This window comes from Scedosporium apiospermum, assembly GCF_000732125.1.
Source record: "Scedosporium apiospermum strain IHEM 14462 chromosome Unknown SEQ_SAPIO_0093, whole genome shotgun sequence".
Taxonomy (NCBI): domain Eukaryota; kingdom Fungi; phylum Ascomycota; class Sordariomycetes; order Microascales; family Microascaceae; genus Scedosporium; species Scedosporium apiospermum.
The window spans coordinates 349,831-375,702 of record NW_015971794.1 but is presented as its reverse complement, the minus strand read 5'-3'; the positions used below and the strand labels follow the sequence as shown (position 1 = coordinate 375,702).

The 25,872-nt window shown below is 50.9% G+C and overlaps 4 protein-coding genes and 3 pseudogenes across 4 annotated transcripts; 4 read left to right on the top strand and 3 right to left on the bottom strand.

The window, feature by feature from the left end:
* Positions 1-3,685: 3,685 nt before the first annotated feature.
* On the top strand, positions 3,686-6,324 carry SAPIO_CDS4654 (uncharacterized protein; the record flags this gene model as incomplete). Its single annotated transcript, XM_016787151.1, has 2 exons — positions 3,686-5,424; positions 5,514-6,324. 2 exons carry the CDS (start codon positions 3,686-3,688, stop codon positions 6,322-6,324), a joined length of 2,550 nt encoding a protein of 849 aa, XP_016643260.1.
* Positions 6,325-6,995: 671 nt separating this feature from the next.
* On the bottom strand, positions 6,996-9,310 carry SAPIO_CDS4653 (uncharacterized protein; the record flags this gene model as incomplete). Its single annotated transcript, XM_016787150.1, has 4 exons — positions 6,996-7,160; positions 7,219-7,419; positions 7,480-7,510; positions 7,584-9,310. 4 exons carry the CDS (start codon positions 9,308-9,310, stop codon positions 6,996-6,998), a joined length of 2,124 nt encoding a protein of 707 aa, XP_016643259.1.
* A 1,084-nt stretch (positions 9,311-10,394) lies between these two features.
* Positions 10,395-11,126, bottom strand: SAPIO_CDS4652 (annotated as a pseudogene; the record flags this gene model as incomplete).
* Positions 11,127-13,657: 2,531 nt separating this feature from the next.
* Positions 13,658-16,052, bottom strand: SAPIO_CDS4651 (uncharacterized protein; the record flags this gene model as incomplete). Its single annotated transcript, XM_016787149.1, has 4 exons — positions 13,658-13,785; positions 13,966-14,311; positions 14,377-14,874; positions 15,261-16,052. The coding sequence occupies 4 exons, from the start codon at positions 16,050-16,052 to the stop codon at positions 13,658-13,660; spliced, it is 1,764 nt and encodes a 587-aa protein (XP_016643258.1).
* A 1,325-nt stretch (positions 16,053-17,377) lies between these two features.
* SAPIO_CDS4650 (uncharacterized protein) lies at positions 17,378-18,816 on the top strand (the record flags this gene model as incomplete). The annotated part of the gene is made up of 5 exons (XM_016787148.1): positions 17,378-17,588; positions 17,653-17,883; positions 17,962-18,035; positions 18,112-18,281; positions 18,363-18,816. 5 exons carry the CDS (start codon positions 17,378-17,380, stop codon positions 18,814-18,816), a joined length of 1,140 nt encoding a protein of 379 aa, XP_016643257.1.
* Positions 18,817-19,271: 455 nt separating this feature from the next.
* Positions 19,272-21,020, top strand: SAPIO_CDS4649 (annotated as a pseudogene; the record flags this gene model as incomplete).
* Positions 21,021-21,937: 917 nt separating this feature from the next.
* On the top strand, positions 21,938-22,714 carry SAPIO_CDS4648 (annotated as a pseudogene; the record flags this gene model as incomplete).
* Positions 22,715-25,872: the final 3,158 nt, after the last annotated feature.

The following is a 25,872-nucleotide window of genomic DNA, read 5'->3' as shown; positions in this document are numbered from 1 at the left end:
TGGGACGCTCCAGGAGCGCCTTAGGTGGGAAATGGTCTTTACGACGTCGGCCTTGACGGAAGACCGGAAAACAAATAACATGAGCAGTGGCTTTCTGGCAATACGTTGGGTTCTTCGATTCGGAGTAGTGGTCGACCTCTGTTGCCCGGGATTTCTCGCGAGAAGAAAGTTCACGATCAATCCAAAGGCACTTGCCATCCTACAGAAATGAAAAGGTCATGGTGGCTCGTCAGTGGCTGATATCCTGCCCAGGTTCATGACGGCCCGGGAGGAAATCGCTAAAAGAGTCGAACAGACTCGGGCTCCCGGCTAGCTCCCCGGGTTTCTAGCAACGATAAATATAAGAAACGTCCTCTTGGACATTGGCAAGGGGTTCCCCAAAGGGCCCTGCTTTATTTAACGGGAAAGTCTACGGAGCCGTCGATAAGCCTCATGCAACTTTTACTCTTCATTCTGTATGTACATCTTCAACTCGTATTGACATAGCCGATCCTTTTCATCTTCTTAAAAAAACATGATGAAGTAACTTCGCATCGTATCGACCTATCCATAATGACACTTGCAAACACAGATTCCCGCTCCAGTTATAGATCTTGCCGAGCACTATTTATCAAGTCAGCAAGTGAGTAAGAAGTGGTCGACGGCCTTGAAGGCGATGTCTCATCGTAAATACATACATAAGAAGAGGCGCAGTTCATGTTAGAACTACCAACTGCCTTCTGGCAGTCATAGGCGCATGTGTTTTTCGAAACCGTACGGTCACAGCCGATCGAGCGAGAGGCGAGGGCGTGTTCGTTGGATTCAGTGGCAGGTGCGGCCAGGGTGACCGATAGGACGGAGGCAGCGAGCGTAAGGATTGACACGCGCATGGTGGATAGCCAAGGTAGTATTGAAACTGAAAAAAAAAAGGTTCTGGCTGACTTGAAGATTTGGTCGCTTGTCAAAAACCGTGTTCTTCTCCAGCATATTTATACTTGCACTTTGTGAAGTAGATATACAGCAGACACTGCATCACCTCCTTCACCTGATTGAGCAGTAGCTCCGTGGTCCTCATCGGTTCGTGGAAGAAACGGCGTCCGCTCACTCCGGATCCAATGAGACTCTGAGATACACCAGAGTCAGTCCTATGGACCATTTCCGGTCGGGTCGGCGCTGAGGATTGTCCCGGCTTATACTTGCGCTGGAACTTTTTTTTCTGGCGCTACTAATACATCTCCGTCACAACCCACCTGCAAGGCAACCCTCGGGCATTCAAGATGATTTTAAATAATTTTAATTTACGAGGACCGCTTCGCCTTGACCTCTCAAAAGGCGGCGAACTTTATTCGGTTCCATTTTCCAAGTGCCGTTTCCCCATGGAGCGCCAGAAGCGAAATTAATAATCACTTACAGTGGTGTATCTTACCAAGTTGTCGAAACCCTTGCCACAGCCCATAAAAACGTCGAGTTTATTGAAAGGATGGTTGCAGCGCGTCGTGCCATCGAGAGTCCTTTGATGCTGGGGCTATACTAGTGTCAACGATCGGATTCTGCGTGCATCTAGTTATTTGATTAGGTTGTATATAACGGTTAGTAGTGTTAGACAAGGAATGTACTCCCTCCTCTGATATACCGGTTTTGTTTTTCTACCAGATACCTCGACATCTCTCTCGACGCAACAATAGGTTTCCTTGGAAGCAAGGATCCCGCGAAGCTCAGAAAATCAACAATTACCCCGCATAGTAAGGGATAACATTAGTCTATATAAGCAACCCTTCCCCCGGCCCAGGCTTACTATTGAGCTCGATGATACTATAAGCACTGTAACGTAGCCAGGACACAAGGGCGATCCATATCTCCATTGACCACCAGGCTAAAACACCCACTGCCTCGGTCCGGGTACCGTGCTCCATGTGTGTATTCCTCAACGATTCAGTGGGCCTTTTTCTGACTTCTTTTTTCGGAATAGGGACGGGCGCGGACACCGCGGTCAGCCACCCCTCAATAATACATTAAGACACATTAAGAGATAAGTATTAATACTACAAAGTACAGGTAGGAATGTGGCATCTTCAGACAACCAGCGCTTTCGAGCGATTTCGAACTGCCTTTCCATAGTTTATATATACGGGACCAGCCGAGGGGCACAGATTATTTTATACCGTCCTGCAAGTCAGGAAAAGACGGACCAGCTTTTACATCAATAACCTTAATGAATGAGATCCGGTTATCATACTTCACAGACGAGCTGGCTTAATCTTCTGTATATCAGAAAGCTGAGGGCGGTTAAGCTAACCGCACATCACTTGAATTGAGGTCGTTTTAGCAAGTCTGAGTTGAAGGATAATCTTCCATGGACCTAGCCTCCCACTCTTACACCTGGTTTCAAGGAGCTGGGAGTCTCCCCAAGGCCTCGTCTAGTCCTCGCCACCAATAACTTGGCTTGTAGGCGGGCGGAGAAGCCCTAGGCATTCCCAGGTAAGAAAGCGCATGAAGTTACTTGGGGGTTTGGATCCGCGTTGGACCTAAAATCCCAAAGGATAGTCAACACGCCTGCCCTCGGCTTGGTAATGACTATTAAGGCCATTGCGAAGTGCAGTTTTTGGAACCCGGGACGGATGTTTAGCCCCTCGTCTTCTCTGACTATCTACAATACTATTCACACCCAATTGAATACGGTGTTCTGGGAATTGCTTTGACACATGAAAGAAAAGTAATATACGCCGAGATACGAATGCGGCCTCGCCTATGAGAACAAAAAGAAGGTGGTCGAGTGATTAAGTCCCTCAGCTCCGTCTCGAAGAAAAACTCTCGGGGGGGTTAGGAAGGTATGAGAATGATTCTTTTATAGTCCGAAAGAGTGCGCATGATAGGGAAATGCACACCTCATCCCGAATATGGCAAGACAGAATACTTAGCACATTATGAAACCGCTGGAACCCTTGTTAAATTGTGGGGTCGTTATCCAGGAAGTTAGAGCTTCCAAACCTGTGAGGGGTTCTTGGGACAGAATAAAACCAGACATAGACAAGACCTTCCATCTGAACACTCTGCCTTGTCAGATATCACTGAGGGAAGCTTAAAATAGATTGTTGTGTTAAAAATGGATTGATGCTCTCCCCATGGGCTGGTGGTCGACAAAGCGATCCGAAGGCCTGTTTAAGGTGCTGGTCGGGAAGGGCGAATCAAGCGGGCAGCGTAGGCGCCGCCATTTTCTCGACCCAATCCAGACGCCAGATATCGCAGGGGCTGAGCTCCGTTGATGCAGCTTGAACAGAGCAGAAAAGAAGAAGAGTATCCTGTAATTCGCCCCTGCGTGCCATCTTCAAACAATATTGGCCAATGCGGCTATCGATAAGAATCATTTTCCTCATGCATGGAAAGGGAATGAAGCTGAAGAATGTGGTGAAGGATTCGAGCCTCCCACACGAAACACAGGGGTACCAGACTGATTATCAACACACAAAACCCCCTGGACAGGACATGAAACGCCAACAAGCAGTGTGGCTGACAAGGTGAATGTCGGATTAAGCTCAATCGACGCACCCCGGAACTACGTCTGAGTAGGAGACTCCCATCCTATGAGACGGATACCACCTACTTCAGATGGCTAAGAGAGGAATCGGCTCCCAAGACACCTCTTTTCTCTACGTCCATACCGGAATCTCTGAAGGCCACGTACCCCATTCCACAATTCACATCCTCAATGGTCCGAAGCATCTCAACCATACAAAACGCCGCGCCTGATCAGCTGCTTCCCCTGCAGCGAAGCAGGGCCAATTCGGACGATACCCTCCACAACTTCAATCCGAGTCCAAGTCTTACACCAACGATTAACGATCAATTTATCTCGCGGAGCAAGTTCGGCGACCAGGACATCGGAAAACCGGCCGAGAGAGAGGGGAGAATTGGCAAATGGCTTATTCTGCTCATCGTTACGTGTCTCATCCTCCTTGCTGTATCCGTAGGGTTCCTCACCTGGCTCTGGTTTGGGAATCGGGATAGCGCGCTATGGCGGAGTCTCATTTCCGGAGCATACAACGCTCGATCCATTACCCTAACCGGAGTCGCCATCCGCTTCTCCATCGCGACACTTGCGTGGATCACAACTGCCATGATGGTGTCAGTAGTCGTCGAGAAGCACGGCGTCCCGTGGGATAAGATTGCCCAGGCGTCTGTTGCGCGGTACACAGGTGCCGTCACGCCGTTGATTCTGGGAGGCTACGCGTTCAGACGCTGGTTCGCCATCCTCATCCCCCTTCAATTCCTCTGCGGCATTGTGTCGCAATTCACATCCACCCTTCTGTTCAGCGACTTCGACAGCGGTCTGGTGGCCGGGTTTCGAACGCAACTCACGGTCAATTACGAGTTCAAACTGACAGAGAAGAACGGATCCATGGTCTACGATGATGTTTCCATGCCCGCTGTCAAGACGAAGTGGGATATGGCACCGCAACTGTCCGAGGTCTTCGCCGAATATGCCGAGCCCGAAAACAGAATCAACGATTCAAGCGTCGACGATACCGGCCCGGTATGGAGAGCTTTCCTGCCGATCGCCAGCGAAGAGACGAGGACGGGGATCATCGAATACGACGGCATTGCGAGGGTATTCGATGCTAGAACCGTGTGCGCCAATCCAAGGATCTCGAAGCTTGGCATAAGCGGGAAGAGCACCAGTTTGCCAAAATTCGTCGGCATCGGCAGCTTGGACCTCCGGTCTATTCCTAATCTCTTAAACACCAGCGAAGGAAACGTCGGCGACCCCGCGTCTTTCCCGTTCTACTTCGAGTGCCAAATGAGCAACATCAACAGCATAGCCTTGGGCAACAGCACATGCTCCGGGGTGACAGACTGCAAACAGGCTAGGGACTCGTTCCCGGTGTGGGAGGAGTGCGGCGTATGGAGCATTAGCGATACCAATGCCAGCCTCGAGGACTTGGTGGATTCTATGCTGCTTCCCAGGATCGGCAGGGCCGCGGATGTCCCCAACAGGATCCCCTCTCTTGACCCGCTTTCTTACACGGATACAATCCCCGGCTTTGGCGCAGAATTCCTCACGAACAACCACGTCTCCACAGACACGGATCCGTTAATCAAACGCCGGGATAGTTTCATTGATCAAGATGGACCTTTGGCTCGCTTCCTGGATGGGCGTGTCGGGAGGTCGTTTCTCCTCATGAACGCGAGGAACCCAGGAAACAACATCTTTTTCGCGTCCATCGACCCAGTTCCGAGGCCGAAGGACGCCTATATCGAGCTACCCATACTCGCGACCAAGCAAAACGGGGCCTGGCAGGAATTCAGCACTGTTGTGGACTTCTCGTCGATGGAATTCGACAACGTAACATGGGGGGACGACGTTTTGACTTCAGAATCGATGGACCTCATTCCTACGGAGAATCTTGATATTTCTACCCAGGCAACGGTTTGCTGGGATGTTTTCATGTAAGCGAAGCATCCGATATCTTCGTCTTCTTTTAGACTCAACTGGAGGTCTAGGGAGTGTTATTTCAGAGCTAATTAATATCTCCCAGGCCGGACAAAGCGCCGATCCGATACTTCAATGTGAAAGCCACCAGCGGCACAAATCGGTCTGAGCCAAGGTCGACGTGGGTACAGGACGAGGGCCGCTACGACTTAACAGAGGTTCTCAAGCAGCTCGGCGTCTCAAAGGAGCCGCTCTCCCACGCGGACCGCGGAATCCTATCCCTGGCGCGGGAGAGCATCTACGACGCCATCGAAAGAGAAGTCAAGACCACCGACATCATGACCTCCACCAATATCTCGGATTTTGCCAGCGACGCCGTCATCTTCCGGTCCGGCCTTGTCTTCTGTCCGAATTGCCCTTTCGGCGACATGGACAGGTATTGGGACAACCTGTTCCGCCAAGCGCTGAACGAGACCAACTCGCCGGCGCGTGCCATCCAGGCCGTGTATACGGCGAAGGCGAGGTTGGGATATATGCAAGTTGCGGCAGCGTACACTCAGCCGGAAGAGGCCGTAGTGGCGTCTCTCAATGTTGCCCAAGTACCGACACGCGTGATCGGTTACTCTCTAGCTCTCGCCATCATCGCCATCCAGCTCACTCTCCTGGTGGCTGCTGGTGCGCAGTTTAGGCGCACCCGTGATAGCATCCTTGGCAACGCGTGGCTGGTGGTTTCGCAGGTTTCGTCGTCGCCCGAAGTCGCCAACGTTTTGGCTCAGGCGAAGACTGTGACAGACAACGACGTCAAGCGGCATATTGAAGAAGAGAAGGCGGTAAGAGTGGAGGGGGCGTGGGATGAGTGGGGGCAGTCGAGTGGGAGATATGTCGTGTACGATGGCACTTTCAGACGGAAGCTTTGAAAAACGTGGTGTGGTTGTATAGTGGTGTATACTAGTAACGGTGATGAAACTATTGATTTTATTTGGATATTTGATTGACTCTCTTTACGAGAGCCTTGCATGATAACTACACGAACCGAACTAAGAGAGCTTGGCGTTTTGTCACGGATCCTGAATCTTCTATGACCTGCCATGAGGCTCTGTTTATCGTAAAAGAAAACAGGGCGAAGGTCCATCGTGGAAAATAGCGACTGCCTGTCCATTAGGGTGTCCTAAATAGTTTCTAGACCGTGGGCTCGGTGCCACTCATTATTCACTCGGGCCGGCCTTTGGCATTGCCTTGTGGGAGAATGGAATTTATGTCGTCGTTCATCTGGAATGAAGCACGTCTTCAACATGCTCAGACGTCCAGTAGGGCAAGGTTTGTGCCTTTCATAGTGCCTGGCGTCATCCAATCATAGATGTCGTGTCTTGACACAGTCCTATCCCACCCCTATCTCTCCCAAGTAATCTGCGCAGGCCTCTAAGCTTGTGTTTTCCGTCGCCTGTATTACTTGCCAGTAGACCCGCCATCCGAAATACCTGAAGGGCCGAATCCCTATCTTGAGCCGAGCATTCGAGGTACCTGGCCGCTCCGATTCCGTCCGAAACCATCATCGCCTAGCGCAGAACCCAAGCCCTGTCAGCTACCCTCAACGCCTCGTGGTTTGAGATTGAGTTACCTCTTCGAAAGTCACGGGAAGCTGGCTCTTCCGGTTTAGATCCTCGATGACCTCCTTATTATAACGAAGGTCGGATTTTAACCCAACGAGTAAAATCAGTTTGCCGGGACAATGGCGGCGGACCTCGTCGATCCACTATTCACCCGGTGAGCAACCCCGTCTTTAGTCTATGCAGCAGTAGTTTATACCATACCTTTTCCGTCACGTTCTCCAAAGAGTCCGGGCTGCCGACCGAGAACCAGATCAAGACAACATGGCAGTCGGCGTAGAAAGGCGTCCCAAGGCGGTGCAGGCCGTCGGAGCCGGGAGTGTCGCGCAGTGCGAGGTGGATGGGCCCGCCGTCTAGGTCAAGCTCGCCTCGGAATACGGTCGATATTTCTGTCGGATCCGGATCCTAGCCAAACACAATGAGCCGGGGACGTAAGCGAATTAGTTTAGTCGCATCGGAACTTACGATATCAAATCTACTACCCTCAGTAAACGTCCTGAACATGGCCCCATTAGCTCCGGCTCCTACGTTTCAGGAATGCAGAAATCGAAGACGACACGCATACTTACTCGATCAGTGCAGTTTTGCCGCATGCCGAGTCACCAATAAGTATTACTCGAACCATACTTGCAGAAGACCATACGCCTGGTAAGTCAGATGCGACATCGTTTCTCCCTTTCTCCAGGAGGGCCAAAGCGCGAGAGGGGAAACTCGAATGTCTGGCTGACTTTATTGGGGCCTTAATGTTGGCATCCTCCAGGGAAATCGCTCTATGTAGAATCACGGTCGGGGACGACTTAGTTAGCTGAGACATGCCGAACCGGAAAGGATCATATTTTTTCACGGGAGCGACAGCAAGTTTAAAGTCGCCTTGGGGTGTATTGCCGAAAGCTTGACAAAGGGCATTGCCTGAGCCTCCAGGATTGCACAGGGCTGAAGCCTGCGAAAGTTGGAAGAATGGCGTCGGTTTCTCGATCACTTGTTCTTTGTCACCTAGAACAACAGGCTCTATGGTTACATCCGGCGTAACATTATCGTTGTCTGTCTTGTTTAGTTTGGTATCGAGACGACTGCATAAATCCATCTTGACTAAACCCTCCCATGGAAGCAAGTCAGAAGTGGGCGATTCTGTATCCTTTGGGTCTATATTCTTTGGATCCTCCTGCCCCTCTTCGGATTCCACCCGCGGTCGATTTTCCTGCATCCGAGTAGGGTATGAGCTGCTGCCGCCCTCGGGTGGTATCCGTCCTGCTTCAGTAAGAACTTGTTCAGGTAGAGCATGCGTTAGCAAAGGACGTGTAACCAAATCGACCGTTGGCATGGGTTGTGAGGCCGCATTGGAATCCATATTAAGCCCATTCCCTTCGGTTCGATCGGGGAGAAGCAGCAAAGGACTTTGTGTCTCCGCTGCGATTTCTGTATTATCTTCTTGACCGACATCGGTCGTAGCACGTTCAGGATGTGGAGGGATGGGAGTCGAAAGGGAGTGCCCCAAGTCTGCGGAACTGGGCAGGGAAGTTTTGGCTCGTGGGTCAGGATGTCCTGGGCCCGAAAACCAAGCAACATCTCCCGCTCCCTGTTCTTCCGTATTACCTCGCACGCCGATATCAGCTGTTGCTGCAGCTAGACTCAGCTTCCTTGATGGGGCCGGGCTACTCCATTCTACCTCGTTTGAAATTGATTCCGCATAGGAGGTAAGGCAGTCGAGGTATTTCTGAAGGGTGTAGTTCTGATCCACAGTCGCAGGTGGGATCCTCCCACTAGCGATAATTGCCCTCAGCCTGGTCAGCTCCTCCATGATTTGCGGTATTTCCTTCGTATCATCTTTAATGTCTACTAGATCGTATCGAATGGCCCTTGTGTCCTCTTGTATCGCGCGAGAAACAGATACGGAAACAAGCTCGAGCACGAGATTCAACGACCCCCGGTGGGCCTCTAAGGACATCCGGAAGCCGGCGACCTCGCGCTTCCCGAAGGCGAGCCATTTCGCCACTCCGGCTTTTCCGCTGTGTCGGTCGAGGATGGTGTCGATCTGGGCGATTACGGCGGAACAGTTGTCGATGATGGAGAGGATCTGCGACTGCAGGGATTCGGGGATAATTTGGCTGTTACCGACGGCAGCATCGTCTTTGAGCAGCTCCAGGACAAGTTGGAGCTGGGAGAGCTCGGCAGCAATGGCGGCTAGGTCAGCTCGCGCTTCGCGGCATCCTCGTACAAAGTTTGTGATGGCTAGGGTCGTCTTGCCTGTAGCACCTAGAAGCGTGACGCAGCTGGCTGTTATTGAAAGAGGATCCATGTCGGGTCGGGTCTTTACACCTAGGCGCTATCACTCACTCTGCAGCGCATCAACTGGTATTGATGTTTCCCACCTCACATCAGGCCAGGGCGGGGTTCGAGGATGCTCCTGCCCGTCCATCCTGCGGACTTCTCTTTTCAGCTCATCGGACCGCATCAGCACGTATATTGGGGCTTATTGGTTGAGCAGAAATTACATTTCGCCAACTAGGTTGCCTAGGGATCACGTGTGATGGCGTCCGTGAAGTCCCCCGTTGCAGTTGCGGTTTCTCATCCGCCTTGTCAACGCGAGTATCACCTCGGAGACCGGTTTGGTCGCAGTGATCAAATATTTTCTACTTCGCTTCCTCGACAACGAGAAGTGCGATTCCCGGCCCTAGGTTCCGTCGTTCGTTACACGGCATTCGATTAAGATGTGATAATACAGGATCCTCTCTGGATTGAGTGGGCCATTCTGTCAATTACCATGCTCAAGCCACGGAACTGGCCGACAGGGCTCTCTGGTTCCTCTCTGGACGTGTTCAACTCTCGGGGACGCAGTATCGATGCGCCAACAGATGTAACGCAAACGAATGTACTCGCTCCTATTTAAACCTTCAAGGCCCCTCACACCATACGTTCACCAATGTTCTGCCCCCGGAAGCATCGCGAACGCGACATAAACTCCACGTTGGCGGGACAATTTTACCCATCCACCCCCGATGACACCAGTGAGCTTTTTTTTTTTTTTTTTTTTTTTTTTTTTAGGAGGACTGCCTAAAATCGCTATTATATCTTAAATCGCCGAAGATAGTCAGTCCGCTTCTCATCGGCGGTCTCGGCACTCTTCACTCGAAACCTGCGCTCTCCGCCGTTGTTGCGTTGTTGACTCTTTGAGGAGTCCTTTCCTAAATGAGACTTGGTGCTGTCGCCTACGCCGTTGGCGGCGAGACACCCGGCCCGACTCTTGGGAGTCCACGAGAATATAAAAGACGAGGAGAGCGATGTGTAAGTTAAATTAATCCCTCTCTATACATGCCTTAATAAGATTAATAGTCTAAGTCTATAGGTCGTATCCTGACTCGGTCTCCATCATTCCCCGTCACCTAGCAGGTGTAGCTGACATAGAAACCATTGTCTTGGTTCTGGGTGAGGTAAAGCTGTGTGTTGCTCTTGGGGTCCTTCAGAGAGACCTTGAAGTACACGGCTTCAGCACAGTCCACGCTTCCTCCATCGTGAGTCGTAGCTCCACTCGTCTGCCAATTGGTAAAGTCAACAGAGCCAATATCCCTCCCAGCATCGGCGAAAGGTCGGATCGAGTTGAAAGACACGTCCTGATTTCCCTCGGGGAAGCCCGACAGCTGCCTGACTTGCGATAGCGCATTTGCGCCGTCGATGACGAAGACCCTCTCAATCCTCTCGCCTTGCCTCCATTTGAAACGACATTCCTTTGCTTCAGCGGGGATCCCGGTGAAGACGAGGACCTGCTCGACCTGAGAGGCATCGTCGTAAGCCTCGACATGCACGCCGGACACGGTGCCTTTGACGAGATCCGGGTGTTTGGGGAAGATGTCGTAGAGGGCTGAGGGCACTAGCTCAGCAGCATCCGAGCCTGTGGGGCACTGTCCTGTCGTCGTGTCGGGCGTGGGGGCTTCGACGGGAGTGGTGGAGCAGGGGTCCGCCGCGAAGCAGCCATTGTGTTCGCCGCACCGGAAATAAGCGGTGCCGGCTTCGCAGTCGGTAAAGTGCTGTCGTGCAACGTTGTTTGCGGGCATAGCAGAGGCCACGGCTAGAAGGAAGGTGAGAGAGGCGGTGAAGATGCCAGTGAAAGAATGCATTTTTGCAGTTTGTTTTTTGTTTGAGGTGAAAAGTGATGGGCGGAACAGATGAAGGGGCGCCAGGAGAGCGATTAGGCGGTAGGTAGGATAGATTAGATCTGATCTGATGAGATAGCTGTGTTGGAGGTAGTTAAAGAATAAAAGGTTGTTTATGGGATGGTTGTAGATGAGAATGCTCTTTATGAGATGATTGATATGAATTGAAGGATGAAATCGAAAGAGGTTTGCGCATTAATATATACTATTTTCAATCAATGGGTGTTTCCGGAAACCATGCGCCGCATAGCAGCAGGTTGTGACCCATGAATCAATGAATCATGAATCACGATGCCTCTCGATGTGAATCTCACAGAGTCGCAAGCAGGGCAGGCATTGTCTCTTCCCGGCCCAGCCCACCGTCAGCCTCTGTCAGATTGAATCCTTCGCTGAGCCTCATCATCGACTCTGGGTTAGCGCCGTTGTAGGTTCGGTAAACCACAGAAGAGCTGCAATTAACTCAGCAAATCATCTTCTTGGCAAATTTCCGAGACTGAGCAGAGAACGTGCAGTGCGTGCAACCAGCGAGGCCGGACTGAGGCTGTGCACCTGACGGGAACAGGCCAGGGGATTGACCACAATTGCTATTTTCGGACTCAACCGCAGCGGCCGCACCCTGCCACAATACTCTGCTAAGGTTACCTATCAAATGCCCATTCAGCGAGACCCTAAGCGCCAAGCCCAAGTCATCAGCGAGTCTACCAAAACCGTCCCAAGCCCATTTCTCAGCACCATTGCGCCCCATACCTTCGTCCTTCGGGATACAACCACAAATCAAATTGATGTGCCAAGACCATGAATTCCAGTGACCTGGTTCCAACCGTGAAGAGGGCGAACCCACGTCGCTTACAAATGTCGCTGTCGTTGTCGGGGGCTGCATCCACAGATCGTTTTACGAAGCATAACAGCAACACCCCGTCCAATGAACACCACGTGCATAGGTTGGTCTTCACTATCACTTCGTATACATTTCATCTCTGAATACGTTGTGAGCTATAGTCTAGCTTGACTAATTTTATTCTTTTCGTAGTAATTATTCTCTGTCAAAGCGCAGCGCTGTTAACTCTTGCTACTTTGTCCGTCTTCGTGTAATGCAGATCCTCCGACCCCAGCTTCAATCCGTGTATCCACTCTCCAGAGAGTGCCCATTGGCCTTGTGGCCGCATGTGTACTTGAGCTGGCTGTGGTGCGCCAAGACATTTCTGCCACCATTCCCAATGTGACCAGTGTCAAAAATTGGCAGTGAACTATTCCATCGTGCTGACGTTACCTGCAGCTCCCAATATTTGATCAATAATACTTCGTACAATGGACCAATCGATGATATCTGATGCGACGATGATAGAGCCGAAGCTGGGTCGGTAATTAGTGATCACGGTATGGTATGGTACGGTAAGCGGCGACTGCTTGTGATGAGGGCCCGTAATGGTGATCTGGTCTAGTAGATCAAGTCTACTCATAAGCGCAGGGGAGCATGATTCATAATTGCCGTGGCGTCTTGGTGAACCCTTGTTCAAACAAGGAGCGTAAATATTAGGGGCTGGCAAATGATTATTGCTCGAAGATATCAGCAGTACACCGGCTTCTATCTTGCTCGCGCCCGGGGTTGGGGTTTTCGCCGGCGGGGTCAAATCTCGCGCTGTAGGTATGCAAAGCAGGCTTTAGTGCTACAACTTTCCACTTCAACGTCGTAGGAGCCTTGGAATTATGACACCTGCCCCTTTTATGGCGTTAGCTTTTGCATTTGACTTAATTTGAACTTTGAAGGCTATCTCTGATCCGAATCACCGCTTGGGGAAGCAGGCGGCTCAGCGACGGCACAGCCCATCAGTGTGTTCTTGCACTTGATCCCGCACCTGGCTAAGCACTAGGTGATCCTGCGCTTAAGTTGGCCCATGACATGGGGAGGAAGTACTACCCGCCCGTTCTCTATTAATAACAACATCCTAGTCGGTATACAGAAACATGTAGTCAGATTAAGATGACTTCCTGCCTAATGACGAGATCTATAGCCTCATGCCGGCCCGAAACGCCGAGAAGCCTCCGGATGGTCCGGAGATTCCTGAACAAGCCGGCCCCGCGACGCACGGCTCTGTTAAGATGGGATAGGTGAGTTCGGAGCCATCCGGTTGCAAACGCAAGTAATGCGACCCTTGGAGCGTGTTGACGGTTTGCGGCGTCAGTAGGGGGTGGTCATACGCGGCAATGGACACGCTATTATTTCATTCATACACGACCGGAGCCGATCCCCCAAGATACTTGTAGAAGAAACCATTCCTATCCGGAAACAGATTCTCCAACACAATTTTTCAAGTCTTCCAAGAGAGATTAAATTGTATGAACCACTTTCCAGTCAATCTCGTACAGCTGGGATACAAAGTAATAGTCATCCTCGAATTTGCAATCTCTTTTAATCGCCTTAAATCTTTGACCTAGATAGGGAAGAGGGACGAAAGGGAGGGTTAGCCACCTTAGCGTCTCGTGGGTGTGTTTATTTAGACTGGCGTACCGTTCTTTTCGACGAGCTCCACCGTCCGTTTGAGGAAGCGAACCTGCTCCTCATTTAGCTGGGCAAAGGAAATGTTACCAGGCCGGTCCCAGTCCATAGCGAACGGGCGACTGCCTTTGTTACAGTAGTGGAAGTGTGCCAGCATAATCTTGGCTCCATTGTGAAATTCTTCCACGAGAGTGTAGTTGTGATATCTGGCCTATGGAAGAGTATATCATTAGATGCTCGAGACAGCCTATATATACAGCGCGGGACTACTTGCCTGGGATCCAAGCTTCCCTTCTCGAGCCGCACGTATAGCTTCAGCCCGGGTCAGCATTGCGCAGCTGTGTAGCAGAATGAAAATGGCAAGGTACACGGTGAACCACGAGCGGACTTGGTTCTTCTCTACCAAAGTCTGCAACTGCTTTAGCACCATGTCTTTCATCGGGATCATGACAGCCCTCGTTGTCAGGAGCTCGATTTGGGCCTGCATGACGGGCGGGACAAGATATTTCCCGTAGTTGCTGGCCTTCGGATCCCAGTCCTGCGGAGTCATGCCTAGAACCTCGGCACTGCTGATCCGTTCTTGTTTTGACTCCATGCGGGCCGCCACCCAGAGCCGAAGGACTGATATGAGGAGCTTCCTCTCCTCCGGTATCTGCTATAGATTAGACTTTGGCTATTCGAGCGGTTATACCAACCACCAAACCAAGGGGCGCTTACCCTAGTCTCACGGATGTGATCATATGCCTTCCAGTAAGTGTTCCACAGAAGTTCTTCCTCGCGATCAACGTAGTGCGAAATGAAAGTCTCCGTATTAGCATCCACAAACTTGGAAATGGCATCGGCCGTCTCCTTCATGTTGTGGATGGCGTAAGGGGTACATGGGTGTGAATGAACCTTCGATGCGCTGTTCCAGCTCCGGTCGAGCGAGTCGCCGAGTACCGGGTTGAACTCCCGCACCTGAATATCATAGGATGAATCGCCAATGTCCTGCGTGAGTGTAATGGTTCTGATTTCGTCCGAGGCCCAGTCGACTATCTCCACTATTTCCATGGTCTTCCACCTCTGGGTCCAAGAGAACCTGGGATGCGGCCCTTTGTCGAGGAGTTTAGTGTCGGAGATCTTGTATCGGAGGCAGGGCAGTCTGTAGATGATCCGTCCCTTGAGATTCTTACAGACGAGACAGTCACCTTCGGGATCTAATGGATCGGCCAAACACTGAGAAACTGTTAGACCGTGACTGCCGTCACAGGAACACGAAAGAAAATCTAAGTCAAAAATGGAAGGAAAAATAAATAAGAAATAAGAAAACGAGATTGAGAAGAAGAAAATCATGATTCTATGCTAGGGAACCATACTCGACCACGCTGCATACGACATCGGATACAGGCTCCCACCTTCCGCGTGTCGTGTGTTTCCTGCCGTTTTTCAGGGGAGAACGCCTTGCGGCGCATTTTCACTGCGGAATTGTCCGATTCTCTCCCCGTCAGCCCTCGCTGCATCGACGGGGGCTTTGGGCGTATATTACGTGAGTGATGTAGAGACTTAGTGGGTCGGAATCTGGAGAGAGGCGTCGCCGGCATGGGTGAATTCGAACTTGATACCTGCGGCGTAAGACGAGGGTGGTCTGGAAAAGGCGTCAACAGTGACGTCAAATCCACCGAATCCGACTCATCGAGCAGAGATAGTGTGTTCGCGGGAAGGAGAGAACTCTGGGGTTGTGTGTGCCCGCTGACACGGCCGAGTTCAGCCGCCGCATCCAGATACCCCAATCCGCCCGCCGCCAGGGCGATGCTTTGGACAATGGCTAAGTCGTCGATGGGGGTGATTTTTGTTGATGTCCGAGAGTGGGTAGTTTCGAAAGAGGCTCCGGCTCCCAGATCCGCAGCCATGTACCAGGGACTTAAAGAAATGTCGTTTGGAACGCTCAAGCTATTGACGTCGCCTCCGAAGAGACCTTTCTCTAGAGTGAAGCCATCCGTTCCAAAGTCAAGGCCTACGTCCGGAGCATAACTGTGCTCCTGGAGTAAGTCCTGCCAATTCAGCCGTTCATTGGGCCATATAGGGAGATCTATATATGAGCCATTGCTCGGGGCAATGAGTGACGCGCCAGAACGAACAGGATACTCAAATCCAGGGCTCCAGGTTAAAGTCGGCCATAGTAACTGAGTTGGAGTCGTCACGTCCACGGGCGTGGTAACATCCGACGAGGACGAGGACGTAGACGAGACTACAGAACCAGGCGCAGCGTTCGGATCATGTCGTCGTGAGGCATGAGGATTTCGTTGTGAGACCAGCTCAGTAAAAGAAAGGCCGAGGAGTTCGGCTGCCCGTTGGAGGGCCTTCCGATCCTCATCTGAAAACAATCCCTCAAACTGCTGCTCGAGTTGCGACATATTGAGCACACACTGGACGAATCGTACGTTGCACTGGGCGCATGATCATTGACCGCCAAGAAGCTCCCTCAGCAAATGAGTGCGCTCTCGTTTCGGCAATTAGGACCACCCTGTCAAGATTCAATGTCGCTGAATACGCTCGATACCATGAATCAACCGGCCAAGGGCGGACCATCGGAAACAGGAGACCAGCAGTCGTGTTCCTTTTTAATGCGGAGTAGGACGTGTTAAATGAGGGGGACTGGTCGGTTTTCGAGGGAGCTGTGGATAGAGGAGACACACCGTCAACGCATCAGAGAAGCCTCATTAAATGGCAACTGGGTGGTAGGCAATGCCCGATAGATCATCAAATTGGGCAGCGTGAAGATGTTAGCGAATTGAATCGCGTCCACGTGTACTTCACAGCTTCACGCCGGAAATGCTTCTGAGGCGAAGCAGAGGAGGTGCCAGAAAGTGTGGGAGCGTCCGACACATGCAGATCTAGGTCTACTTCTTCCGCTGTTGAGAATCTCCTTGGCGGCTCGTTCACTTCGTGTGCAGTGGGCAGCAGCAGCCCAGCCCTGACCCTGAAACAACATGCACTCGAGTCCGGTAATTCCCAATCAGATTGCGTCGTTGCTATCAACCCACATCTATTTTCCATCAACATCGGCAAGTGAGACGTACCGTGGATGATGTGGTTGTCCATATATCGGGCCTCAATTTCGTATGAATGTTTTGACGAGTTTTCCATCCAGCGCCAATGGCCTCTCACACATCTTGATCGTTAGACGGATATGGGGATGCTGGACTTGAAGGAAGCCACCTCCCCAAGCTAGCGCTACATTAGAAGCCAGCACCTTCTCATTCCGCTAGATTGGAAATACTGAAAAAGCTGGATACCCCAGTCAAGAACCAAGCCTGGCAGAAAATGTCTCGTTCACATCCACACCCGAAATTAGAGCAGGCTCTGGGATTCTGCATCCCCCGCTTCTGTGACACCACCTTTCCCTTCATCGCCAATCACGCGCATCGCCAGATTCATTCTGATTCGGTTGTGGTTCTCTGTTGTCGTTGAAAGTGCAAAGGTGAAAATGAAGAGGGTGAAGAAAGTGAAGAAAGTGAAGAAGAAATCGGCAGATGTAGCCTCAGGTCCACGAAGACTACCTCCTTTCGCGATTTAATATTAGATAGCTTGCTCCAAAGTCGATAAACTTGTAAAAAGCGGACAAACCAGGCTGTTATATATCTCTGATGTCACCCTTGTCTGACATTTCGATCTTGGATCGCGAAGAACGCCCTGATTCACCTCCGCCAATAATTATACCTCCGCATCGCTACTGAAAATGCCACCAGACACTCCTCCTCCGGATCATATCGTTCCGGAGAGTATCGGAGATTCTCCCGTTGTTTCTTTTGACACTGCGGAGTGGCCCCGGGAGCTACACGGTCCGCTGGTATGGACTGGGGCCGCCTTTGCCAATGACGAGGACTACATCTTTTCGTTTTCCGAAGAGGATAAAGCAGAGATACACGCGGCTTTGGCGCACTTCAGAGGTAAATTCACGTGAGACTGGATGGGCCGCGGACTTCTTCTCAGAAACTGACTTTTCCGGCGCAGACCTCGAGCTTGATGGCAGTCAGGTAGATGCTGCGACGTTTCCGCTTCCCACTTTGGGCGATAAGCTTCGCCAGCTTTCTGATGATCTGCACGCAGGTCGAGGTTTCTTCATCCTCAGTGGCCTTGATGCGCTAGACTACTCACCAGAAGATAACGTGCTTCTATTCCTTGCGCTGTCGTCGTATATTGCCGAGAGTCGTGGAAGGCAAGATGATGTCGGCAATATGCTCAGTATGTGTACCTAGCCGCAACGTCTACCCACGACCGGAATACGTGCAGTCATTGCTTATATCTGACAACATGTGATAGTGCACATCCGTGACGCCAAATTCATGGCGGCACCTCAGTCGGAGCGACCTGCGAGGGATTCTAGCTTGAAGCTTGTAAGTATCTAGCGAGATGCCCTTATACACCAGGAGATCCAGTGCGAGTAGGAAACTGATGATTTTGTCTTTCCAGTACTTTCATTCCGATCTCTTCGCCGATATCCTCGGGCTCCACTGTCGAGGAGTCGCAGAGGAAGGCGGAGAACACGTCATAAGTTCCTCGTACAGGATCTACAACGAACTCATATCTCGGCAGCCAAATGTCATTGAGATTCTTTCAAGGCCGGATTGGTTCTTTGACTCGTAAGTAACGTCACCTGCCATACTTTCCGGGGACAATCATCGCGGGTTTCCGATGTCTTAACAGCTCTCGTCTTCGTTTAGGCGAAACCTGTCTCTGCAGCCAGAAAGTCGTCCTCTCCTCTTCAATCACGGAGGCCACATTATCCTGAATTTCGGGAGAATCCACGTACTGGGAGAAGAGATGGCTGAGGACGGTAAACAATTGCCCAAACCCAGTGCGGAACAAGTCGAAGCTCTCGACGCAGTCCAACGACTCGCCGAGCAACACAAACTTCGTTTGTCCATGAAGCCGGGTGACATTGCATTCATTAACAATTTTGCGCTGCTGCATGCCCGGGAGGGGTTTACAGACTCCTTGGAAAACACCCGCTACCTTGTGCGGCTGTGGCTAAAGAATAGGGAGAAGGCGTGGGAGCTCCCGCGAGCGCTGAAGCGTGGAAATGACCTTGCTTTCAACGAGGCGTTTGAGCCGGTCTGGAACGTCCTTCCGAGTGCGAGGATTACGTTCCAACTCCGGGAGAAGTTTAGTCCCTAGTAGTGGTCGTTCGGGAATTTGGTGATGTCTATATGTACCTTCCTGTGATTTATATTTATGAGATATGAGAGACCTGGAATGGGGGGTTCGTCCTTGACAGTTTTGGAGGAAACCTGTTTATCAGGCATGGGAAATTTGAACAGTAAATAGCACGTATGTATATGCCTTCAATTCGTCAATAAAGTAGATTGTGAGGCAATTTTATGCTATTCACGAGCTTCTGAATCTCCCCTCAGTACTATGATTTTGAGGAGGAAATGGACCGGCGTAAGGTATAAAGTGCTGGTATAAACAACGCACACTTCCCCCGAAAGCCGCATTCAGACTTGTTTCCCCGATCTCACTCACTCACTTGCTGATCCATCCATGGCACACTTTTAATACTACCAAGAAAATAAAGCGAAAATGAACAAATAGGTTTGGAAATTTTTTAAGTCAGCAAAAGAACGAAAGAAATGGAGCCAACTCCGCTTAACATTGCAACCTTCATGTTTCCAACTGCTGTACGTAGTCGAAACCCAACCCTTCAACCAGAATCGGTAAATGTCCCCTGGCTGGATTCCTCTCTCAACCCGAAAAACCGCATCGACAGTCTCGAGCCCCTAGGTCATGCCACATGGGCCGTCGATGGATGCGATCGGGCGGGAACGCGATTCTTCGCCATCCCACATTTCGCCCGAGGAAAGCCTCCTCTGCGGATAGATACGTACATCCCAGAGATCCACGAGCAGCCAGGATACCTGCGAGATGTTCTCCGACCAAGCTTTTCGTTGTTCCAGGACTCGTCCAAGGCGTCCACGTCTGAAATGTCGCGACACATTGTCAGGGCTTTGGAGGCTTGGTCGAAAAAATATCCGGATTTTGAAGAAGAGTACTTTTCCAGGCCCTTCGGCTCCCAGATCATTATCGAGAACATCGCTTGTCATCCCCAGGACATGAGAATACACCTCCTGCCGATATTCAACGTGGAGAGGCAATGGCTCTCCCTAAAGCAATTGCAACAAATGTGGCACGTCCCTCCGGGGGGCTGGCCCGAAACGATTGATCATGAACAGCTTCAACTTCAACGGCAGGTGCACGATACGGTTGCATGGGTTTCTATAGCCGCCGAGGACGGCCGGAAGGAGGATTATGTCTTCAAGGCCTTAACCGACGACTTGAAATATTTCTACCACGAGCTCAAACTTCTCATCCACATGATTCCACACCCAAACATCATCTCACGGCCTCGGTACATCGTCACAAAGAAAAGCCGATTTGGTGGAAAGGTTGGAGTCTGTGGGATGCTTCTCGAGCGCCATCAGTCCAACAATCTTCGACAAATCTTAATGTGGTCACCACCCTCCCCTTCGAAAAGTCTGGTAGTGGATAGTATTAAAACCCAGGTTACATGGGCTAAGCAGATAGTCGCGGCGCTCATCCATGTCCGGGATCATGGACCGGGTTTTTACACGAACCTCAAGCTGGATAACATTGTGCTCGCCCAGGACGGTGATGGCGATGGCGACACGGGAATACCACGAGTCGTGCTGATCGACTTTGAGCAACGTCTCGGGTCTCCCGCATGGACGCCCCCTGAGATACACTACATTACCTACCTCATTGAACTGGCGACGAAGAGCACGAGCCAAAGGGACAGGGAGCGATACAGACAGCTACTTCGAGATTCCAACATTGAGTTCCAAAGCCCGCCAAAGTCTGCGCTATATTCAAACCCCACACACGGGTATTCCGACCCGTGGCCGTCCCTCTCACCCACGGATCAGGAAGCCGCCCAAGCATACATGGTGGGCATGCTCCTCTGGTGTCTTTTTGAGAAAGCCACGATATTAAATACGCATATCGGCATCAACTCATTCGGTGACCAAGCTCCGGATCTAAACTTCCCCGAATTCCAGCGGACTCCGCCACCGCTGAGAGAATTGATCCTGCAGTGCACTGCAGGGTCGGAGGAGAGTCGGGGACGCACACCGCCTCTGGTGGTGAAGAATGGTTGGATTTGGCTAAATACTCACTGCCACACCGATGAAGGGGTGACGGCTGAAACGGTTCAAGTTGCAGCAAGGGCGTGGTGGAGGCAGCAGATTTTAGACGCCGAAGAATTTGTTCGTTCACGGACCCCTGCTGCATTCTTTTCATCGGCAAGGCCAACTTTGCAGCATGTCTTTGATGTCCTCCTCGAGCAGTTGTCATCGATTTACTAAGACAGTCCATGTAGGTAGTGTTCAGCTGCCCCTCCTTCGACGAGAGCAACGAAAGTACTTTTAGTATTACTCTACTTCAGCCAGCCCTGCCTTGAACCAAGGCTCTCCACGACAGTGAGGACTCGGAGCATGGTAGTATGGAAGCTTCGTATCAATAATGTCAACCTCTCAATGGCAGGTGCTTAGAGACCTCTGCCAAGCCTTAGCAATAACAACTGTACTATTCCTCTGAGGATCCCGCGGAAGAGTACTTCTTATGTTGTCGTCGTAAGTCCTCCGTTTCCCCGGTTGTACCAGAACTCAACTTTCCGCATCCTCACGGCTGCTCCGGTCTGGGCATCAATATGACTTCCTCGTACTCGGACCCAACAAACCTTTTCCAGACCAAGACACGTCTCACATTACTTGTAGTCATGGTAAGACGAGTGTTTAGCTGATTGGTAGCTGCCCCGTCACAGAGAGAGTCCTGAGCAGGCTGCCACCTCATCGTGCTTGCCCTGCCGCGGAGATCTGTTCCAATTGGTTCCAAGCGAGGACGGTGAGGTCTGATTCGTCCTTTCTCTCACCGGGTCACGCATTCCCCGAATCACAACAGAAAATACCCCCACTCATGCCCGACGGAAACATTCCACCGCGCTTGCCGGTGGGGCAAGGCCGGGAATGGTGCTTTTTACGGCTTCGGGAGTTCACAAACCACCAATATCTACTACCTCAATTGGCGATATACGTATGATTTTACGCACCGCAATCTCGGACCGTTGAGTATTGCAATGGCACGGTATTTGAGCTCCCGTCTTCTTTTGCTCATCTCGGGCGTCGTGTTTACCTTCACGTTCGCATCAGTCGTCCTCTTCTCTGCATCATCATCGTCATCACCATCGAGGCACCAACTGCTTTGGGAACGACCAACCGACAAAATGGGCTATTCGCAAAGCAAGCTTATGCCGATATCCATCCGGCCTGTTGAGCCCGGAGACCTCGATGCCCTTGTCGAGATTGTGATTGCGGCATTCCCTTTCGACGACCAATTCGCATATCGATATCCTTACCGAAAGGAATACCCCGAAGACCACTTGAAGTACACGAAACTCTACTACTCCGAGTACCTGCAGACAACATTCGCGGGCCAGAATACAATCATGGTGGCCGAAGCACCAGATCTCAAAGATCCCACCAAGACAAGGGTCATCTCCATGAGCATCTGGGACAACCCGGGCCACGAGCCTCCCAAGGACGGTCTACAACCCGTGAAGCCGCCGCAGAGTCACCCCGAGCGAAGGGACTGCAACCCCAAGCGCTTGGAAGCCTATTCGAGGGCGACAATGGCGGCGAGGAAGAAGTATTTCGTCGATCGTTTCGGCCAGAGACAGCTTTCCTTGCGCCAGCTGGCCACGCTCCCCGAATACTGGAATAATGGGGCGGGCACGAAGCTCTTATTGTGGGGCATGGATCGGGCGAGGGAGGAAGGCGTGGCGGTCCCGATGTTTGCTGGTTCTATGGGACAACGTCTGTATTCTAAGCATGGCTTCAAGGAACTGGGGACTGTGCATGTGCAGGTGGACGGCGAGGAGGAGGAGATATTCCTGAGTGCCATGGCTTGGGATCCAAAGGACGAGAAGCAGAAGGAGGCGGAGAAGGCAAAGGAGAATGACAACAAGAAGACCGGATTGAGAAGCTGGTTTGCATTTTGGTGAGCAAAAAAAAAAAAAAACCGATACGTTAACCTTTACCCTATCCATCGCTTGCATCCAATACGCAAAACAAACAGACCTCGAAAGACATAGTGAAAATTACGTCTCGAAGGACCAGTTATCGGCAAACAGGGCTTCCATATACCTATATGCATAGGGCTAATGCCGAGAGATTTGCGGGCTTAAACTGTTTTGCTTATGAATGATGAACTCTCTAGTATCCCTTCCGAGATACATATAGACAGGTCTAAGGCTCGCAATACAACAAGACTGCCCGTTATTTGATACTTCTATCAAGCTTCCTTGACATTTTAGCTGATCAAACAGTGATGAACAAACGGCCAAAAAGAGGCATATGGTGATGTATAGTTTACTAATCAGACTCGTGCGGTACTAGAAACAGAGCGTTTATTCAGCTTCGAGAGGATCTTATCAGATCAGATGTGAAAAGCACAGCCATCCCTCGCACCATATTTTGTTATTGTCTCCCCAAGCTGTTGGACCATTAAGCTTACACCGGGTGTGAGAAAGTGCAGACCCGATGTGTGCTGCTAGCGAATAAGAGGGGCCCGGGCAAACAAGGCAAGACGATACTCCTGCGTTGAGTGCCCTCGTCCCTAAGCACCTTGCTCGAAAGTTAGGCCAACGCCGAGCCGCAGTCCGGGAGACCCGGTGAGTGCCTTCTCAAATAGGAAGAGGGCTGAGAGGCTGGGACATATGCGAGGCGGCAGAAAAACCAATCCTGATATGAAGCTACTTCATAGGGCTCACAACAACTAGATAAAGAGACCAAAGAAATGTAAGGGCTCGAGAGCCTGATAGAACGGGATGAAGCGATGTATTTCTGACTGCCTAAGATATATAAATGTCTTATATATTCCATTCACAATGTTTCAAAGACGACGAAACAATCCCAAGTTTTCCCTCCGAACACCACAACCTCCGTGGCTATTTCAGCACTGCTCCCCGGTAAACTTCCTCATCACAACACGAGTACAGGTTGTACTATATCGCCTTACACTTCGCAAATAAGCCAACCACAAGAAAATACCTCGACCTCATCACCTGCAACGGTAGGTCAAAAAGGACGAAATGACACTCTCAACTCGGAAAAATTGATGAAACTAATCAACCCCCTCAGGCGATATGGGCATTCAGTACCAACACAACGTTACCCGGTCGAGTAGTGGGCGCGCCACCCAGGGAACTCTGACTGAAACGCCCGATGAAGACTCGTTTGGCGGCGATGGGGCAGAGGGTGTCGCGGCTTATTATTCGTGCTTCGATCGTGAGATGACTGAACTTGATCTTGTAGGACTCGGGGCTCAGTTTTTCCACTTCTGTGAGGCAGTAGAATCTGGGTGATGGGGATCGTTATAAAGGCATGCTAACTGGTTCGATGCAAGCAGAGATGGATAAGGCTACATAAGTTGTACATGTATAATGTCAGGTGGAAATGTGCTTTAAATCCCTTGCTCCGTAGATGACGAGAAGAATGTGTCTTCGTGGGGCAGGTGCAATGGTACCCAGAGCCGGCCGTGAACAGTCAACCCTCTGCCATTGCATCAAAGCTTATGGTATTGGAAGACGAAGAGTGTGCGAGATTTTAGTGTCGCCGCGGCTGCGAGACGGGGAGCGGATATCATTAGTGTGCATGACGTCGGGAAGAGGGCTTATGTTGACCACATTAGATCCAGCGACGATAATAATCCGTTCTCGGATTCGTGGCTCCTCTCGCATTTGAAGCACAATGTCTAAAACTTGTAAGCATATATGTCATATCGATCCAACCACTGTAGCATTCTCATAAGCTATTCTGCTGTAGCTTTACCTACAACGTAGTTTCAATAGGTAGATTCGCCCCAGGAGTGTCATCATCTAAATCGAAAGTAACTCGGCTGGCTCGCTTCACCCTGGAGCCAGGAGTTCGGGGTGCCACAACTGTTCCATCGGGAGGTTTGGTGTTCGCTCCAGCAACCAGAGAAGTGCCGAGTTCTTCCTCACTATCAAAAACAACCCTTCCTTTGGATAACGGTCAGCTTGTAGCTGCACGAGGAGTCAGAGGATCTTCTTCTAGTAGGCGTCGCCGCAGAAGGTTCCGTTGCGTTTTCAAATGAGACAGGCTTACCTCGAACCCGTTTGGATGTCTCCTCAGCGATTGGCAGTTCGGTTGCCGCAGACCTCAGGGACGCGTTGAACGAAATTATGGACTCCTTGAGCAACCTCAGTAGTTCTCGGATCGTCACGGGGCGGAGATCATCTTGGAGTGTCAAGAGATCAGGGATGCGGTTGAGCGAGTCCGCGAACGATGCTGAGTCTTTGGCCAATCTAGAGAGGGCATTCTCAGTTGGGGGGGAATTTGCTTTTCTTCTTCTAGTTGATCGCCCAACGCGATGGCACGACGAAAATAGGATTCGGCAAGTCCAGTACATCCTGTGGGCTCCGTGTTAGCAAGCGAATCCCCTGGGAAGGTGAATAAAAACCTAGAAGATGGCGACTTTTTTTTCAGCGTTTGTAGGCAGCCATAATCTTTAAATACTCTCTGCATTATGTCACGGCATTCTCGGACCTCTGGCATGAAGTCATACACCACTATATTCGCCTCACTGGCGAGCAGTTCGCCCTCTCAGCGTCTTTATACGTTAGCTTCAGACGTGCCTTAGCGGTAGGGATCGTACCTGTGAGAGCGGTTGACCTGAATGTTAGTAGAATGTCGATGTCATCACTCGGGCGTGGGATAAGCGCGATGAGGTTAATGGCCATGAGCATTCTCCAGCGTTGCCCAAAGAGTTCACCAATAGTTATTGCTGCTTGGAGTTCATCCTCGCTACTTCCTTGCCGATCTGTTTCCCCCTTGTAATAAAACTTTCCTCGAAGTTTAATTACTTCCTTTGGCCAGGGCGGCTTTGGTTGTGGTTCCCACTGCGCAAAGCTCTCGAGTTCGGGGAGTAGAACGTAAAGGCCCTCGTTAATCATTGCCTAAGCGGAAATAATTTCGCATTTGCCCTCGATTCGTAGAGCACCCTGTGACAGGTACTCTCCAAAGTAAAACTCCTTTTTCCTTAAGTTCTCCAACCTCCCCAGATCTGGGTCGAGGGGTCCATATGTCTGTATGAGATCCATATCTCGAATAAAAACACCCGGAAGGAAGCAAGTAGTTC